Below are 20,940 nucleotides of genomic sequence, written 5' to 3'. Positions count from 1 at the left end.
TGACTTAATTTAGTAGAGTTTATGCACACTGTGTTTAGTCAAAAACTTCTTCAAAAGGAAGTAATTGTAAGGATTTTACTATTTGTGGTTTTGACTAAATAGCGAAGATTATACAATCATTTGCCAAACTGTTTAATCAAGAACTAGATATTAATATCCCGGAATATACTAACAAGAATATCGATAAGGAAGAAGACAGTTAAAATATAAAATTAATCAATTATATTTAACGTATCACTTTATGTCTGTCTTCGCTTATTTACCAGTCATAGCTTACATTGCTTTGATGTAATAGAACCGTTTATATCATATTGAAGTCGTTTTTAGCTCTCTTGAAATGAAAAAAACGGTAAATATGTGAGAACGGCCCGCAGGTGGACTCAAGAAAGCTCCAAGAAGCTCAGAAAGAGCCGAAGACATTTCATCCAACCGTCTTTTGGAAGAACATTTCACAATCTCGACATGTAGCTTTCCTATTGGACAAATGCTAGAAACCACTGTATACGAATTGAATAACTATAATGATGATTTCGCTTTTACTAAAAACTGTAAATACCTGAGAGTTTTATACCATATTTGACACTGTTTGAATAGCCTTCCTATTACTTGTCTTCTGTCTTCTGATTTTCGACTTGTAAGCTTCTGGCGTTCGAGTTCTCAAATTGTACGCGATATATTAAGAATCTAAGTTCTAGATATCACAAAATATTGCTTTCTTTATCACTGAACAATATTACAGAATTTTTTTAAATAATAAAGATGAACTAAAATTTTCATTTACATTCTAAGTCTCATTTTATCCATTTTAGTTATACACTCCTGAGTATAAGTTCATATAGACAGGCAAATTTAACGTCATTATTTATTTTCTCTCCATATATATAACATTTAACGACTATTTATTGATTTGCATTTCTAGTCAATAAACCTTTTGATTCAACTCAATATTTTAAACATGAACAAATTAGTTGTTTAAATTTATTTCAATTATTTGTAGTGCAAAATATGAAATACAAAATTGATTGACAATATTTATATTACAATCATGTTTTAACACATTCTGTTTAATCAATAAATTCATACAGCATAATGATGAATCATATTTTATACGAATAAAAAATATAATTTATCTATATGACAAATTGTTCTAAATCCTAGTGAATAAACTTCTTAGGGAGAGTGAAATTTCTTTTTAATTTGAAATTCATTTTCATCATGGATTGATATAAGATATAGAGTAATAGGAATTAAATGATATATAACTTATGTGTGTGGTGGCAATTCGGATAACTCTCCTGGACTCCTACATTGTACGAGCATTTCATGTACCTAAATTAATGGTTGCTCTGGTTATCAGAAGTGGCATCAACCTCGTAACTTCCGAAGGAACTCGACTTTCACTATGGTGCGTCATAACTTTTCTAAATGAATACCTTCTAACTCCCAGGGCAGAGTTTAAATGGTTTGAATTAATTTTTCTGGTTAGTGAGTTAGTTTTCTACGAGATGGGGTCGCTAACCCCATGCCCAATCCTGCTCCTTTATCCGGGCTTGGGATCGGAAGTAGCCTTAGACGGGCTCCAGGCGTAGCGCTGAAAGTGGATAGGACACACATTGAGGAAAGCACCCAACTGCATCACAAGGTAAGCCCCCACATGGAATTGTCAAGGCCAAAGGAAGAGAGGAAGACCAAAGAACATATTACGCCGAGAAATGGTGACAGACATGAGAAGAATGAACAACAATTGGATAGAACTAGAAAGGAAAGGCCAGAACAGAGTGGGTTGGAGAACTCTGGTCACTGGCGTATAGCTGCACTGGGAGTAACAGGCGTAAGTAAGTGTCTTATAATGTTATCTTAAATTCGAAGTACTTATCACTTATTACTCATTCTTTTTACAGAGATCAAATTCACAACTGTTAGGATGCAGCAAATAATTGGGGAATATGAAACTTTTAGAAATATTATTGTGTTGTTATTGAATAGTTGAGTTATGGTACTTTTTATTTTACTCTTATTGGAAAATTTGATTTTATCTATTAATTGTTGTTATATGTCTTGATGTTCCTATATTATTGTTAATTAATTAAATGCCTAGTGTTCAGTTTTCTATCACGTATGATTTAGTCATGTACACTTTGTATTTTGTGATGCGTAGTAGTCATATAACTGATGCATATAATACAGTGAGTTTTTGAGTTATATAACAGTACAGTACTAGAAAATAAATTGACCTTCTGTCTTCGTGTTCTAATTGGGCACTAAGGATAGAAGGAGCAATGTGCACCAAAGGGAGTTAGAATTTTCATTTGTCGTTGGTGGTTAGTTGTGTTAGCGATTAAAGAGGTTATTGATTTGACAGATATAAAGCAAACTCATCGTTAGTGGGCTCTGTAGTTTAATTTTCCCGTTTATTGTAGTGAGTATGAGATTTTAAATTTATATGATTGAAATAGTCACTGTAAAAATATGAGCATCCAAATAACAACTCACAAGGGATCTATACAATAATGCAACTTAATTCAAGTTTTAGTAGGGACAGACATCCCTATGAGGAAATAATTAATAGACATGCTTCTTCATGTTGCTAATAATCAATAAATCTCTTACGTTCTCATTGGTTGCTTGATTAGTTAATTTCTAGATGATCAATGCCTTCTGTCTTATATAAAGTCTATGTGATGAATACTGTAAAGTTTTATGAGTTTTCTTTTATTATTCTCACGAACAATGAATTATGAAACACTTTATTTTGGCGGATCTGAACTTGAAAGAACTTCGCAGAAATTTTTAGCGTTAGAAGTAAGAAATTTTATCTGTACTCTAGCTTATATACTTTCTTCAAGTTAATCTAATCTTGTCTTTTTGGCTTTGAGAACTGCTCATGAAATCATTAAAATCTATCATTGAAACGTTTTAAAATATGGTCACCCATTCATGTAAAAGAAATCGGTACAAACGAACTATTTATTTTTGGATTTTCTTGTTTCCTCATCATATAAATTTATAATTATAGTTTTTCTTCATTTCTGTTTTAGTGGTATTAATTAGTGTGTTATAGTCAGTAGTAGAAACATGAATTGTATTTAATAAGTAGATTGCTTAAACTGTGTTATTCAGAATTATAACAAGCCACAGTACCATAATTAATGAGTCATTAGTTGGTAGCTATCTCTATTAAGCAGATAATTGATCATTATCAAGAATACTGATCAACTACCTGTAGTTCATTTACGATACTTTCATGCTAAACACTGGAAAATTGTAAAAACGAATTGGTCTGATAATTTAAACAGCTTTTTATCAGGAGTTGAATTATACTATCTTCGTTATTGTAAAATGGTAATTACGTAACATAACTCACTAGAGTATTTAAGACATAAACAAATCGATTGATTATAAGGCTAATTTAGTATTATCACATACAGGTCACTCCACTGTTGTGTGGTTGAATGAAAATTTACTTTCCACATAACCTTTGATGACATATATTGATAAACCATTTTTTGTATGCGAACAGATTACTAACAAGAATTAAATCAATGACCTCTAGGTTACTAGTTACTTTTTTTTACCGTATTAGGTCCCAGATACAATGAATCACGAACTGATATGTACCTCTCACTATTTGAAATTGATTAAAACTCATTGTTATGTTTTAAAGAGATTAAATCTGTCATGTTATCAATATAAATTGATTATGGAACTGAATAAGTTTATTTAATACCCAATTTATATCTGCAAACTCTATAAACAACCCAAACAGATTTAAACATCAGATAAAAACTTAATAAAAAAGTGAATTGGTCCTTATATCAAATAAAATTAAATTTTATCCACTAAACTGACCATAAGCTTTTTCCTCACTGATTTTCTCCTTCAGTTCAATCGATCATTTGAATATAAAATTAAAACTATTTTATGAGCAAACTGAGCATTCTGAGTTAGTTTCCGTTTTTAAAATAAAATTATGATCACTATGCAGTATGATCTTTTTTGTCTGATTAGTTCATCTTATTATGAAATCTTGTTTATTCTCATAGACAAATATATTTTAAGCCATTGCTGTTAACTATGATACATGAAGTGAAGGTTATTTAGTTACTAATACTTTCTTTACAGAATTTGAAATTAATTTCATATTTAAATCAGTGATTTATTGTTATAACCAGGTTGAATAATAAGTGAGCGATTTAAATTATCATCCATTGAGTTAAAAATGAAGACAATTTTCTTCAATTAAGTGGACTATATGAATTATGTTACTTCGTTTATGTATTTCATTTGAATAAACAAGATCCAGTAATCTTGATTATAAAGAAAACTAATCAATTAATTATATTTACTTCTTTACACAGATCACTCTTGAATATCACTATCTATCACGGGGATAAAATTAATTATTTTCAGTGATTATCTTATTTCAACATTTGAGATATAGATATCATTTATATTTATTATTGAATTTGTGGCGATACTCTAATTTATGGATGAGCTAATCAGAAGCGTCTGAGAGATTTCAAGGTCACGGCGTCAACTTCACTGCTTAATGCTAACGTACGATCAGTTCACAGGGAATTTTGAACAAAACGTGATAATTGGGCGGCTATAACAAATAAAACGGCGAGACTATAATTTGTAGATGGATCAATCAGGTATAAGACTACAAATCTTGGATTTTGGCGCGAAAACCTTTCGTTCATTTGGCTAAATGGATTTCTGGCATTATAGCTGATGTCAGTTCGTGATGGAAACCCTATATATAATTCCTAAGGCAAATTATGACAATCATTTCGAACCGGATTATAAAAGCACCAGTAACACTGGCTGCAGCCAGGTATTACAATATATACGAATGATTGAAGGGCGTACAGACTCCTACATAGGCTTGTTTATGTGCATCGTGTCGTTATCCACAAGTGGCATTTAGTGTACTCAACAACCGGAATGCACGCAAACAATATTGAAGTTATGTGGTCGAGGTTGAAAGTTTTTGAGACTTTATCATGGCTTCAAAGGCCGACTATTCTGTAGCCATATGGATGATTTTCTCTACTACATGCATTACGATTTTAGAACCTCTGAACCTCTTTCTAACCTTGACAAGTTTTTGAACCATGTAAAAGAAGTGTATCCACTTTATTTCTTTGGTTTTGTATAATTTGCTTTACTCTATACTTACTGTTTGCTGATTGGCTAATGTTTATCAGGGTCACACAAGATTCGTTCAAACGCCGTCCATAAATTATAGTCTCGCCGAATTTGTTTTGTAAAAGAATAGAAAATATTTGTTGAGAACTTGAATCCTACTAAGAATTTCTTATCTATATCAATATATTTATTAAGAGTCTACATTTATTCACTTCTAAAGTTTTGTGTCTAAGCATAGCAGAATTGATTTTCTGAAGAAAAAAAGAAAGAGGATGAGTGGATCAATTAATCTGAGTGCTTCAAGCAACAAATGATCATATAGTTTTGTATTTTCTTTAATTAAGTGGAATTTCCAAAGTGTATTCAGAATGTTCTATTAAGTTCTATTCGAAATACAGACAATTCACCGAGTAACACCAATTTGTAATAAAATAGCTCACTAAAATAACCTAGTCGAAAATAATCTATAACCGCAGAGCCAAAAAGCCTAAAACTGAAAAGGGAGTAATTTATTACGTAAGTTAATGAGAATTTATACTGGTGAAAAAATTGACTCTTCACAAACATGTCTTAAAACGAGGACATATTGGAGAATATATATATATATATATATATATATATATATAAACAAATTATCAAAGTTCTCTGAATGAATTCATGAGCAATGGAGTTTAATTATGTTAGGAATGAAGCACATATCACTGACATTAAATTTACCGAAATTAGAAATATAGGCTATTGGATAGGTCACAACTAGAGCGTTGACATAGTACCAGTTTTGTTTGAAAAGTGTGTTCTAGGAAAGAGCTTATTCATAAGTAAAATGGGATTTAAGTATCTGTATCGTATGATCAAGCATTTTTCGGACCAATACTGTTGTATATAATGTGAGAATTCTATACATCTTAACATCCTATCGGAAGTTAGCCCACAGTATTACTTTATTATCAAAGTGAACGAATAATATTTGCAATTATTTCATTATTACCAACACCAGTTCAAAATATCACACATTAGCTTTACGTGCGTTATGATTAAAAAATAGTAATTATATTCCCTCTATCAATTGTTACACATCTTATGAAAGCATATCCCTAAAGATCTAGTTAAATTATTATTATTATTACACAAGTTGAAATTAAGTCAGAGACTGGGAGATAATTTTGACCATTGTTTGCGATACGTCGGGCCAATCAAAAATCAACCATATGATAAGTGTACGTAGTTGGCTAGAAAGTAGTTTTCATTTATAAGTAAACAGACACAACTGGTAGCTTGCTTTTCTAAGAGATAGATATATAAGCATGTATACATATGAACATTCATAAGCGTCGATTCGGCTTAGTCAACAAACTTCCTTTCCACTCGAATAACCAGTTGGGCTCGTGTATAAGATTGTGTACAATTATTAGCTCTCGGACGAGCATCACAACAATTTGATATGGCAATCACCACACGTGTCTTATCATAGTAGGCAAAACCAGTAGCTCATGTTTGACCAGCAAATAACTCAATACATCTATTGCAACACAGAACTAACGCCACCGGAAAAATAAAAGTCGATAAGGTGGGTCATAGGTAGCAGCCAAATTAGGGATCAAAATTTGAAACAACTAATTCTCAAGGAATCAATCTCTCCACTTCTGAATAATCTTACTCGGGAGTATGTTTTTCGTTTGAAACAATCAGTATGCCATTACATCTGTGATTTTAGGCTGGTTGGAAATGTGTGTAGGGTTATAATGCTTCCATACCGTAAGCCAGGGGCTGCCTTTTGATATTACTGTGGCTAGATGAGATATAAGGTATTGGGAGGTAACAATCATGTTTTTGTAGACCTGCAAGTGCAAGTCAATCATATCCTACTAATCGACTAGGACATACCAGTGATGAAAAATGTAAAGTTGAGTGGCAGAGGGATGAAATTAGTGGGACTGGCTTCACTTAAAGATTCAATTTGTGAAACAAAATAAGAACGAGTGATTTATGACTCCATTCACTGACAAAAAATTTAGTCAATTTAAAATGGTAACCAATCACGGACTTAACAGAAAAGACAGTTTCATTTTCGCAGTTGGAATCATGAGCCGATCTAAGCTAGACAAACATGTCTAACCTCAACTAATCCATGATCTTGGGCAACCATTTGTCCGTTGCCTGCAGTGGATAACAGTCCCACACTCGACACGGCTGGGTTCGAGCACCGCGTGAGGAATCGTGGGTGAGCACCACAGAAGAGTCCTACACTAGGACAAAACGGCCGCTTAGTGCTTCTGGATTTTCAATGGTTGTCTAGCTTAGGTCGACTCGTGATTTCAACTGTGAAATAACTATCTCTATAAATCCCTCATACTGATACATTCATTTCACAAAATTGTACTAAAGCTTCAAATATTGTAAGCATAATTATTAGTCACACCGGAGACTTCCAATTAATATTATGGTAGAATACAAAAGTTTATTACAGAACACGATAAAATTGACCGAGAAAACGAATGGGATATCACAACAAAATGAGAAAAATTAAACAAAAGACAACCAAATATGAAGATTTAGTGAAGTCGGTGTTCATAAGTGAATATTTGAATAATGGTTAAAAAATAATGAATCAATGGTAGAACATAATAGAAAATGAATACAAACAAAAACATGTCACTGTTGTGTAACAGTATGGGGTTGTTCGCACACAGTAATGTTAGTAGCAATTGTTGGAATGAACAACAGAGCGAATTAAGAAAAAAAGAAAACAAAGTAGTAGACCAATAATGTCAATAAGTTTTAAATAACGAAGGTAATAATTATTGGGATTATTATTGTTGCAATTGTTTCCATTTATTTAGTGGGAGATTAATTTATGGTGACAATATTATTGTTATGAATCATCTTCTAAATTTCTTGTAACTTTACTGAAGTCAAATGGACTTCCAGTTATTCGTTCGTACATTTCTAACACATCAGTACATGTACTTTCGAAGTGAGTTGATGCATCGTAACTCTTTGAAATATATATCTGAAATTGAAAACGAGGAAAATTAACGAAGAACAAATGAATAAATACTGGCATTTAGACTTGAATTTGAAGCAACAAAGACTTATAATGTAGGCGAATGTTATCAATAGTGTTATATTTTTTGATCCCTAAGAGTTCAAAAGCAATTAACGAATTTATCGGAGATTGATATTTGATAAATGATCATTGTCGGAAGGTAAACAAAATCTAGATATGGAAATTTTCTTATATACTGAAGAGCACTTCAGTTTACCCATTGACTCTCAATAGATTTTAACTGTTCATACACACCACTTGAAAAAGAGAAAACTAAACTAAGAGTCTGGGAAAATCCCTCGTTTTAGTTTACAAAAAGAAACTACCATTGATATATATATATCAGAAACTTACTATGATAAGCAATATTTACACATTTTCAACTTCTAAAGATAATTATTATGAACCTGGTAATTACGTTCTTCTATTGTAAATAGGTGAAACTTTTTACTAGTCGAATTTATTAAGATTGACGTTCGATAAAAAGCTTAATTACTGTCAATGAAAGGATGAGTACCGCATTAAGACTGAGAAATGTATTCTAGAATTTGCAATAACTGTTCTGAATCGCATATAACAGGAAGGGAGTATTGCTGTAAGAGCAATCTTGAAATCTTGTTTGTAGCAGTTTTACGATCTAGGGAAAATCTTTTAGAATGTTATTGCTGAGTTGTGAATGGATATGAAGATTAAGTTCTGCTTGCAACTGGACGAGAATACACAGAAACCCAGGCAATTCTCTTTAGCGACCAGAATTTTTATCGATACTGCTTGTTCACTGTAAGAAGCTCGGTGAACTGGAATCGATTAAACATCAGATTGTATGCGATGGGTTTTAATCGAACATTTCATGGATACTGTGATTGGAATTCGTATTTGGCACCACGTGTCGTTTATTAGTAGTTATAGAATAGTTTTTTCGGAAATCATAAGTCATTATCCATGGAAATACCTATAATTTCATAAAACGACGGTTAGAAAAATGACTGATAAGGTGGAAATATTATGCACAAAAACTAGTTGCCAACTACTTTTTGAAGACTAATGAGCTGAAGTCAGGGATTTATACGTTGGACACTGAACCACAATATGAACAGAGTAATTCGAGTCAGGAAAGTAAGTTTGAAAATATGGAGTAATGGTTTAGTCCAGTAAACAGGTCATTACGCCCTAGTGTGTGTGGGCCTCAACGATTATGAGCAAGTGGATACGCTTACAGTAATAGAAATTTAAATTTACTGTTCCTGAGGACATATCTAGCTAAAGATAATTTTTCGATCACATTAAAAAATCAAGAATAGAACTTACATTACTTGATCTACCATCATCTACAGGTTCGAATAAATCTGCTACCGAATAGAAAATATGTTCAATACGTCCAAGTAATTGTAAACCAGGTTGAAGTTCTTGGTGTGGATTTGATGTTTCTACAGTTGTCGCCACTAAGACAACAAAGAATTTTTCTGGGCATACGTAATGTGGATGAGAGACACACGAAACATATATATCTGGAAGACAAACATGCATGTAGATTAATCCAAATTAACATACCATGACGTCGACCAACTTGGTTTTGAGGAATGATTATTTGTGATGAAAGAGCATTCTTGATATTTGGAATGGGATGGTTTAAAATACATATGGCACGAACAACCTAGTGAGTAAAGATGAGAACGAAGAATGGTAATAAGTCCCGTACTTTACAATATTCATGATGGAATATATATTCCTAGAAACTAATAACTTGTTGTACGATATGCAACTGGATAGACATTGATTTAATGATCATATTGGCAGTTTTACCATTGGAAAATTCAAACTAGTCGATTAGTAAATGGACTGTAACCAGGGTACTGTTAGAGAAGTGTACATATCAGTATTGACATACGACTATCTGAACCAAAGAGTGCATACGACCCATTGGTTGGAAGTAGAATATAAAAATGAAAAACCAACCGGAGAACAGAAATGAATCAATTGGGATTTTAACAAATCAGGTTTTCAGAAACTATTCTCTACAAAACCTAAAACTCAAATTTGAAGGGCATTTAGTAGACCTGAAGGATTTAGAATTTTTAAAATAAACCTATCATAAAGACGATAGAAACATTAACTTATTTTGTGCATCAACGCACTAATCTTCCCCCTGATTACACTAAGCCATATAATAGCTGAATAATTTGTCCTCATTTCAATATCTGATATACTGTCGACTCAACTGCATGAGTAACAGCTAAACTTTTCATTTGAAGAAGTGTTATAAATATATTTTTCTGATTTTTATAATGTATAAACACATTAATATATTGACAATATCGAAACACGTCTGTGTAGATTGATTATTTGGTCTGTTTTTAATACATTAAATTTATTTGTATTGCTTAATATTTATGCATGTAATAAATCTAACGTGTACGTTAGCTACTGTAATGTCGGCTGCTATATCAAGCCCACTTAGCGTTTTCGAGCCTCTGGATAGAACAATCTATTCATTTTTCCACAAGCCACATTTATACCCTGTCAATTATTCGCTTATCAACTTTGACTTTTTATGTAACCGTATGTGTGCATTTCTTATCTTACTCATCACATGTCTGTAACCTATGTTTGTCTGACTAGAAATATTGATTCACGCTTGGTTAAATCGAGTTGGTTAACATGCCGTCTTCACTGCATGTCAACCCGTTTCGCTTTGCTCTTTCCTTCACTCTGTTTTTCTGATTATCTGTTCTGATCGACGATTGTACAAAATATACGTATTCAAAAATCTCGTATTTGACTTATTTAATTTCATTATTCACTAACGCAATTTAAGTCGATGATTATATGCGAGGATTGACAACATGTATATTTCAATAACAATCAATCATACGATCCAAATGGAGTCAGATTTAGGGCCTTTAAGCTACTACCCGGTTTTATAAAACATTATTCAACTGACAAATTACTCCTCACAATATTTAATTTTGTCTGTCTGTGCAAACTCTTTACAAACAGTTTATTTGCCAGGAAATTTTGAAAGTTACAGATAGAAGTAGCTAGTATTGGGAACAATGATGATATTTCTGACAACTAATCCTAAAATTGGACAAGAGAAAGCAACACAAATTATACGTGGTACCTGCATTTGGTGGTTGTAAGTTGTGTTGTAGCCCACTGAGATGGTAACCATGCATTTATGAAAAAGACTAGTAAGATAGAATGCAGATTAAATAACTCCCAGCAAGTTAGAGATCTGATTGAGTCATTTTTCGGACGGAACTACGTTAAGGCGCGTAGACTAATGCATTTTTAACCAATCAATGCTAATAAGCCGGAAAGACTGGAATTTTCCTGTGTAGAATTTACATATACACTGATATTTCCTTACTTGTTAGCGGGATGGATATGGATTGGATTAAAACATGTTCCGTGCACGATTGTGTTTAGCCACTTCTTAGCCAATCGGTGCCAGCAGATACTTGGGGAAGACAGTGCAATCTTCTTGTGTAAAAATTATATATACACCAAGGTTTTTCTTATTGTGATTCCTACTTCTATTCAACTTATTTTATTTGGAACACAATTACGTTTTTGTTCGACCGTTTTCTGATTTGGGGACTTGTTGAGTGAAGTAGTGTCCAAGAATACTAATCGTTGAGCATCTGGGTCGTAATAAGAGAGATCATAACATTACTAAACTAATTTATTTTGGTGTTTGCTTCAGAATACATTAATGTTTCTAAGTCGTATTTTCATTTCAAAACCGTTCGAATTAAGTGAAGTGTTCAGGAATACTAGGATGAAGAAGACTTAATTATATAAAATCCCGAAGAATAATAACTACGAGGAAAATTTAAATATAACTTTTGTGCTCTTTGTTTAAATGAAGACATTTAATGAGGTATTCGTCAAAGTAGGCATCTGGTTCTTTCATACTATAGAAGTGGACAAATGTTAACATAATTCTTACTTTTATTCAAACTGAAAAAATACCTCAATCAGGTTATGAGTTCACTTAAGAGATTTGAAGTCATACAGTCAAAGCGCTTCAAGCTGGAAAAATAACACGTAGTGAAAATTTATTGTGCACAATATGTTAGTTTGTATAGAAACTGACGGGTCATCTAATAGATCTGTGAAAATCAGGTTAGTATTCAGATATAATGTTGGTACATCAATCATTCTCGGCCATCATACATGTTTGTGAACATTATGGCTCAACACCAATAGTGGTCTCTGATGTTTCTTTTAATTTCGACTCATCCATACAAGATTATTTCTGTACAATTGTGTTGTCATCACCTGAAAATCATGTCCTAAAATTCAAACTTAAATGTTTTCACACTGAAAACCTCCCACGTATTTGGGTACAGGAGTTACTACGGTCCGGGTAATAGCTAAATCACTTCTCAATATGCTGTTTTATTCTATGATGCCTCAAGTTGATGATTAAGTACTTGACCAGTCAGTCAGTAACAACGTAGAACTTCGTACGTACGCACATCAGTTCGAGTTGCCACACCACATTAACACAGAGATGCAGTTGTCGATTCAAATCTCGTAGTGGTAGAGGTAGTAAGAGTATAAGCAGTAATCGGAAAGATTAGGGTTTGGAGATGTTATTTGAAGAGTATAATACAGTGAAATAAATTTGGGAAGAGAAAAAAAGAGACAAGGAGGAATCAGTAGATTAGAATTTGACAGGACACAAAGAGTGTATGCACCTGCGCCATTGCAAACGATTCTGAACCATGTCATTCAGGGTCTCTAACCATCGGTTGCTATAATCTCGCGGTCCCCAATCAGGTAGTTAACACCTACCAACATGAATCAGTCCACTTGTCAGTGACTTCATGGACTTGTGCCATGCTTTGGTCTGGCCGCATCTAGCTTCCTTTGAACTTACTCCTATACCAGTGAACATTGCACTTGGCCAGTAGCGAAACGATGAAACCACAGACATTATGTAACTCTTTATAGGGACTTTTACTGATTCAAGAAAAAGAATTTTATGTGTATAACGATCTTTTATTACAGGAAATACAAAACTCAAGGATGAAGTAACCGTTAAGTAGCAAAAATAGTTACACTATGATTTCCAAGCGTATGACAAGAATTCTAGTTGCAAAACTAAAACGCATTATTACTAACACAAGCTAGATGATTGGATGATGCCACTACTCAACGGTTGTGATAGTCTAATACATGAAAATACTTCACATTATTGACTTAAACTATTTTATTGCTTCGTACTTTAAGCAGATAATCAATTTTACGTGACGAATTACTCGCATATACACATTCTTAAACGTAAACGGAGTGGAATCAAACATTTCCAAATAGTCTTGAAGGACAGAATTGGTCAAGCATCTCACGATAGGTAAACTTTTCCCATATGATATTCAAGAAGTTTGGTCGAATTGTACTTTCAATACAAAGATACGGAAGATAAATGCATAAAGGTTGAGATACTGATGAATCAAGAAATATCCTTAATCACTAACCTGACCACACTTTCGGACGCGATTTGGAGCATAGCTAGGATCACATATCACTTTTTCACAACGTGCGGTTTCACCATCAGACTTCACCCCAACAACTTTACCATCCTCAATCACAATTTCATCCACTGGTTTTTCAAGCATATATGTACCTCCATATACCGCGCTAAGTCGAGCAAAAGATTGGGGCAATTCCCTAAACCGTAAAGAGGATAAAGATATGGAGATTTGCCAAACCGATTGACCGAACGATAATAGAGCTGCATTTTGGAGATGACTTCGATAGCTGGTGCTTTCTGTCTGTAAGAATCGTCTGTATACAGACAAATAGCATGACCGACGAGAGTCTGCACATTGAAAAAATTAAGTGGGATTATTTTTGTATGTCAAATTTTAAGTTGGGTGACTAGGAGATTGACGATTCGCATCGAATACAAATAAATGAGAAAAAATTCAAATGGTGCATTCATTTAGTTACCAACCTCTCAGAACCACATGCTTAGAAGTAAAAGAATGAATATTTCCACTAACACTCAAAATTCCAAATACTGTTGAAAACCAGGGGCAGTGCTGTATACTATCCCATGTCACTGAAGTTAGTTGTAACGGAAAACTGGGACGATAAAAATAACATTCATTCCTTCACTTTTGTTCCGTCTTCATTTTATGCATACTGTGACACATCTGATTCATATCGGATATAAAAATTGTACATTTTTCTTAGAAATTCACTGATCAGAGGTGTTAAGAAGTTAATGAGATTTCTTCTCACACCTCAGATCCGCTTACGAGTACACACAACTTTTCATATTAACACGCTTTTTGTTTCACACCACATGTCTCATACAGACTAAAGCAAATAACTACTTTAAGCACAGTTAACATGACTGGATGTCCTGTTGAGTACACGGCTAACGAGAGAACCACGTTACTTATTTATATCCGATAATTTTGATGATTTAATATACTTCCTAGGAAATGCTTAAACCTGATTGCCAAGCAAAACGTCGGATTTGCTTCAAATTCATTCGCTAAGATTTTACAAATACATTCTTCGTAAGCAAGAAGTGTTTTCGAGCTGCCTCATATTGAGAAGGTTGAGGGTTCCGGATTTGCGAATGGTCATCTGTGAGACTGTTGGGCTTCTGCTATTCTGTTCATGCGAAGAACGAGTGTTAAGTCGTTCATCTTTATCCCGCGAGATTTTAGAGCATCCTATTATGACTCAGCCATCAGTAGTTTAACTTGACCTAAAAATTTTATCTTTATGAACTTTTAGTTTCAAACCTCGAGTACGAAAACAGAGCTTAGGTATGTATAAGTTTTAAACCCTGAATATCCGTTAAAGATGACGTGAATTTAAAAATATTAGCTGACCTTAGTAGTCTCATTAACACCAAAGTGTGAAAAAGCCACATCAATAGAATCCTTTTTACACTTTTCGGTGGAGGATATACAGTAGTCCAAGTTGCGGGTTTATCAGGATCGACATCCAAAACCCATTGCAGGAAACTCTTGAGTCTCATTTTCTCGAATAAGGAAACCAAGCCTGTTGTAATCATTGGTTAAGAGAAACACTTACTTGTCGAAAAAGCTTCGCTTGAGCTACTTGGAACCTTATGAATCGCATTTTTGTCGAATACATAGCTTTCCTCAATACTTTTAAACTCAAGATACCTAGTAACACCAGTATGAACAAGCAATTTTACTAATTTTCCTACAAAATATCTATTAGATGCATGTATTACTTACCATCAGCCATTAGGAACTTTGGAATCAGGTCGACGTTCCAGTCCTTTCCTCGGCCAAATGCTTGAAGGCCTGCATTTACATTGAACCTTTGGAAAAGTGCTTCGAGTGGTGTAACTGATGTAGTGTCTGCACCATAATAGTTATTCCTATCCATGTGCAAAACCTTTTTCCTTCAACGGACATCAAACCACTGAGTATACATTCCTATTCAAAATAACACTGTTATGATCTAAAATGATATACCTTTAAACCAGTACCAAGCACAATAATGTCGTACTTCTCATCCATTTAGCAGTGTCAAAACCCGCGGGCAACTCGTAATGGTGTGAAAGGTCGTTTCTTCTAGCTCTAAAGTCTGAACACTTTGTTAGCTTAAATTTCTGCAGTAAAGTGAAAGTGGATTTCACTTGGCTTATTTTGATAAGTGGTAGACGTGGATCATCGATACAAGTTGGTGCTTAAGGGAAGATTTTAGTTTCAGACCCGAATTTATGGCAGAAGCCCTACGGCCTATGTAGGTCCTTTTCTAGTAAGCTCGTGAGAATATCTAGTCTTCCCTAAGATTTTCCATTAAAGGGGTAGGCACAATTTCCTCGGTAACACGTTCCAACAATTGGTGACGACTTAAGAACCTGTGGTGGTAAATAAATCCCTAAAATAAAAAGATCTGAAAGTCTCCGATAGTGATAACAACCTCATTAATTTTAGTGGACGAACCCTAGCTGATGGCGCACTGTCAGGCCTTCGCACCAGATCATGAGTGCGTGTGCCATGCTACGCGTCCCATACAACTATTATCCGGCTTAAATCCAAAAATATCTTACAACTCATCCATCCCCGAATTCTGAGTTGAATCGGTTGGTGGCTTTCGGTCATAGATGTGTTACGCGCAACGTTGTTTTCAAACCGTGGCATCTCTATTGGTGAGTTCTATGTGATCTCGTACACCAAACGACTAACTGTAAGCCTGTTCTTTATTATGACGTTACATATTACCTTTTATTCGCCAATATCTTGATATCATTTTCGGATATTTTTCTTTAGACCATTTGCATATTTTGTGTCCATTATGACAGTACAGGCACCCAAACTGTTAAAGATTAGGACGCATATGAGCCACACCTTTCAATTTGTACTATTCTGACTAGATAATGTCGAAGCCTGGTTCCGCAAATCAATATCTGACTTCTGTAAGCACGGCGTTATGGAATCATGTGCATAATCCATCGCAGTGGCCAGGCAATTCTGCACGATTTTAACGGGAACGTTACATCTAGTATATTTACTAGTGATGTTTCCGAACCTTATGATAACTTGAAAAACCATCCTTAAACGGAAAGATCTAGCCGATAGACAAAGGTCAGGTCAACTCTCCCTTGGTGTAGAATTACGACATAGCTCAGCGACAGGAATGTTACCACGCATACGAGAGGTCTTTGGTCGGCGAGCCATGGATGAGAGCCTCTTCACATAAATCTTCTGTCTATAGCTCCTTCAAAAGGTGCACGATGCTTTTGTAGGACTTAATTTGTCCTACGGATATATTACTAGAACTGTAAACGCAATACTGGTGACCCCAGAGTCTATGTGAAAGCTATAGTCACAACAAAAACGACTTGCCTCCAAACTTTATCTGCTTCTAAACGTAAAAATAACAATTTGATTAGTACATTAATTAAAGGAGTTATAGTCATTAATTGAAACGCATAAACATACCCACCAGTATTGCATATCTTATCAAAATGAATAAAAATTACCTGTCAAACTAATATAATATGACAACAATGTCCTTCAATTGGCGAGTCACATGCAACAGACATATCAGACCAGATTGACGTGGTGAGAGCTTAAGTAACGAGTTGACTGGTTAACTATGGATATAACTAACATCCCCCAGGCGGACACCACGTCCAGGCTTCGCCGCTGTCCACCGGGACCACAAGTGACCTCTCTAGCCATAGCTTTCGGCCACAGATTACTCGGTGAGCCAGTACTGCTTACTAACACTAAATCTCCCAGTTGTAGACTTCTTCTAATGTCCAATCATTTGGATCTCGCCTGAATGGTTGGTAGGTACTCCCTCAACCATCTGTTCCATTATAGGTTGCCTAGTGGTCACGTTTCTTTCCATATTCTGTTATATAAGCACCTCGAATGATACACCTCTATTAACTAACAATAACTTATCAGGTGTAAGTACATCCGGATCATCAAAGCCATTATCTAGCTTTACTAATGATCGATTGTTCAATATCCCTTAAACATTCCACTTTATCCCTAGAGTTCTTTCACTTCTTCCCATAGATAAACAGATGTCTACATTTCTTTCTATGCAGTCTTCCTCCGAAATTAATTTCGTTAATTCAACGTTGTTGCTGACCTACTTGATTAGGTCGAAGCCCCTTGAACGTATCTATTCCTTCAGCAAAGAATATATTAAATGGTCAATTTAGAGCTATTACTTTGCTGTCTGTATAGTACATTCGTAAAACTTAGCCTCGTTATCTAGGATAGTTCTTTGTAAAGCAAACGTTGCGCAACTTGATGAGGAGGTGGCACCAAACAAGTGTATTTTCATCCTATAGGTTTCTGGATCAGTTCTTATGTCACCTTACGGCCACCATATATATCTAAGGGCATTGCGATCAATTGGCGGGACAATTACACCATGAAACGTAGCTTCAATATCTGCCGTGAGTTCTATTGGTCGTGGCTGAAATCTGGTGAGGACATCTACCAGATCGTCAGCTAAATCTGAACCAGAATGCAAATTTTCATTCAGGGACGTCCCGGCGTATTGTGCTACACAGTCGAATACGATCCTCAGCTTATTAAGTTTTTTCGGATGTGAGACAGGTTGGTGCGGAAAGTAGCAAAAAAAAACCTAATGGAGTTCTCTGTAGCCTTTTCGGCGCAGCCCCGTTCTATATACTGAGCCATTGTAGTGGCATTGGACAATAACCACACAATCCACAAAGCTGTGAACACGAGACTACTTAGAAAATAGACCTTCAATATTTAACGCGGAGAAATACCTAACAATGAGAAGGCGCGAACAATGAATTGAATGGACTGGAGTTGATCGAGTGGCATGGCTCGGCCATGCAGGCGTGGTCTCTGCTGAATGTTACCTTATATCTTCTATTCATATTAAATATATTGTTCTTTCTCTAGCCTAACCTTGTTCTACATCATGTATTGGTAATTGATACGATACAGTGAGTTGGTGTAGTCGATGGTGTGACTTCCACGTAAGATCTTATAGATTAGGCAGTTATATCATGACAAATCTACAAATTTAGGATTAGGTCTATTATTAGAGCAGTACTAATATCATAGTAGACCATAATTCTACATTGGTGAGCCCAACTAAAGAAACGCGACCTATTATTGTCAATTCTTATTTCCACCTTAACCTTCTCAATCGGTTTTTTATTTTTGGTAACCCAGTATTCTAATAGTCCTTTAATTAATGGTCACATATATTATCGTGATGTTATATCTATTAGTTCACATAACTTACTAGCTCAATCGATAATAAAAGTTGATCATTATATCAACTAGTTAGCTTTGATGGTCCGTTAACAAGCTTTAATAGCATTTACCTGCTTCAGCGACATAGACTTGTTTAAAGATCAAGCTCTAGCAAATATGACCTGTAAATAGCGTAAATATACATTGACTAACAATGCAATCAAGGATTAAATAGTTATCTGGATCTAATTCTTAGTGTTCCTTCGCTTAACACCATCCTGTTTTAAACTATGCACTATCCTGTAATATCTTTTCTTCCGACCACTGCCTGCCTAATTTCATATTTTCGAGTTCCATTGCCAAACAACAAGGATGACATTTCTTTAAAAAAATACGGTGAGTTCCAGCTATAAGTTTTCTCCAATCATAAGTTCATTTTAGATGGCTCATTCGATGGCACACACAGTTATCTGGATTCATCCAGTTGTTCTGATCAGAGCGAGTCCCAAAAACCTCAACAGCATCAAGCACCCTGGAATTAATTCCCATACTGCATGTTTTATTCTGGATACTTTTGGATCATTACTACTCCTCACGAATGGCGTTATATATGTCGTCCACTGAATAATCTAATACGCAAAAATAATCCAGGCGAGTTCAACTATTTTACTTAATGATTTTTTTTACTTAACATGTATATGTTTTCCGGTTCCTTTTGCTGTATATTTGTAAGTGTCCCTAGGCTAAATGCAGTAACTTCTTATGGAAGGTTTATAACGCATCATATTCCTGCCTGAAGTTTCACAAGCAGTCTAAACTTTAAAATTATTTTCTGGTCATGTTCATTATTTCTAAATCGTCATATACGTCAACAACCCGCTTGTTAACCTGGCCCGTACATACGTCACACTATATCTTCATGTCTTCTAAATTTAAAAATCATCCGAATCGCCTTTAACATTTATCAATAAACCCATCATAGTCGTTGTTGCTAATCGTATTTGGGTTTATGGATTGGTTTATCATATTAGCAGCCTAAAATGCAAACATAGTTTAGATAATAAAATTAGAAATTTAGAGACTATCAACTACACTAGTCAAATAACTAAATTCTCAGGTAGTTTTTGGCTAAATAGATGTTTAACATCAAAACTCTGGAGCCTACTAAAATTAACACTTGACGAATACTTTCGAATTAAAATTTATAATATAGTAAGGTAGCTCTGATTCTTTAACGCTACAAATTTCTGATAATTTCGAATCACCTAAAGCAACAATACCTATTTTTCCACTGACTAATCCTCAATCAACACTATAACTAGTTAAATTTAATAGTTTCAAGATATCGTCATAAAGCATTGTCATGACTTGACAATCACGTAATATGATTGATAAAATTAATGAAACTATTAACAAAATCGGTCAACAAATTGACCTATAATTACCATTAAATTGTGTTGTTTTCTTGGTATCTTCATCCATCACAGGTGATTACAGTATGTTTCTCTATCAGTTGCTCATTCAGTAAATATCTCAAAACCTTGTCAGTCTAATTGGTGGTTTAGCGACACAATCATGCATGCAAATAATCAGTATAAGCAGTCGAGCAAATCTCCTGCAAACTGAAAACGTCAATGTCGAATTTACCCCAACACTGACAAAGGTTCAAGCCATTATCATAGACATGAGTTGGGAGTGTTCTCCCTTGGTTGCAACTTATGTACTCCCTGATAATCACATGAGCATCACTCACTATTTAATCATCTTGTAAAAACTTATTTAGCTAAATACATCTTGCAGCACCACATCACTTCGTAATATAACACAGGCTTAACTGATTTTAATAACTTGTAACCACGATATCTCAATTAAATCGTATTCCGCCTTATAATATACTGCATACTTGCAACTAACTTGTATGCATCATCAGCCGCCAGGTATAAATATGTATAAATAGACTATGGCAACTCAGAAAATTGAGTCTAGAGTATGTCTCTTACGAATACACTCATGTTTAACGATTTGTTCCTAGCT

General features: G+C 34.5%; 1 protein-coding gene across 1 annotated transcript; it reads right to left on the bottom strand.

Moving 5' to 3' along the window:
- Positions 1-6,636: 6,636 nt before the first annotated feature.
- Positions 6,637-15,741, bottom strand: GDI2_1 (Rab GDP dissociation inhibitor beta). The gene is made up of 8 exons (XM_051210111.1): positions 15,690-15,741; positions 15,433-15,651; positions 15,263-15,397; positions 15,058-15,229; positions 13,684-14,027; positions 9,749-9,851; positions 9,506-9,705; positions 6,637-8,161 (listed from the first exon to the last, which is right to left on the bottom strand). Exons 2-5 carry the CDS (start codon positions 15,584-15,586, stop codon positions 13,877-13,879), a joined length of 612 nt encoding a protein of 203 aa, XP_051064106.1. The 5' UTR covers positions 15,587-15,651; positions 15,690-15,741; the 3' UTR covers positions 6,637-8,161; positions 9,506-9,705; positions 9,749-9,851; positions 13,684-13,876.
- Positions 15,742-20,940: the final 5,199 nt, after the last annotated feature.

Source organism: Schistosoma haematobium (assembly GCF_000699445.3).
Source record: "Schistosoma haematobium chromosome Unknown HiC_scaffold_180, whole genome shotgun sequence".
Lineage (NCBI taxonomy): Eukaryota > Metazoa > Platyhelminthes > Trematoda > Strigeidida > Schistosomatidae > Schistosoma > Schistosoma haematobium.
The sequence above is the reverse complement of the archived record's forward strand: the minus strand, read 5'-3'. Positions and strand labels throughout refer to the sequence as shown.

Coding starts and splice junctions, on each gene's coding strand:
- GDI2_1 (XM_051210111.1), bottom strand. CDS start 15,586: ATGGATAGGAATAACTATTATGGTGCAGACACTACATCAGTTACACCA. Junction 15,398..15,432: donor AAAGTTCCTAATGGCTGATG/GTAAGTAATACA, acceptor GATATTTTGTAG/GAAAATTAGTAAAATTGCTT. Junction 15,230..15,262: donor AAGCGAAGCTTTTTCGACAA/GTAAGTGTTTCT, acceptor TGATTACAACAG/GCTTGGTTTCCTTATTCGAG.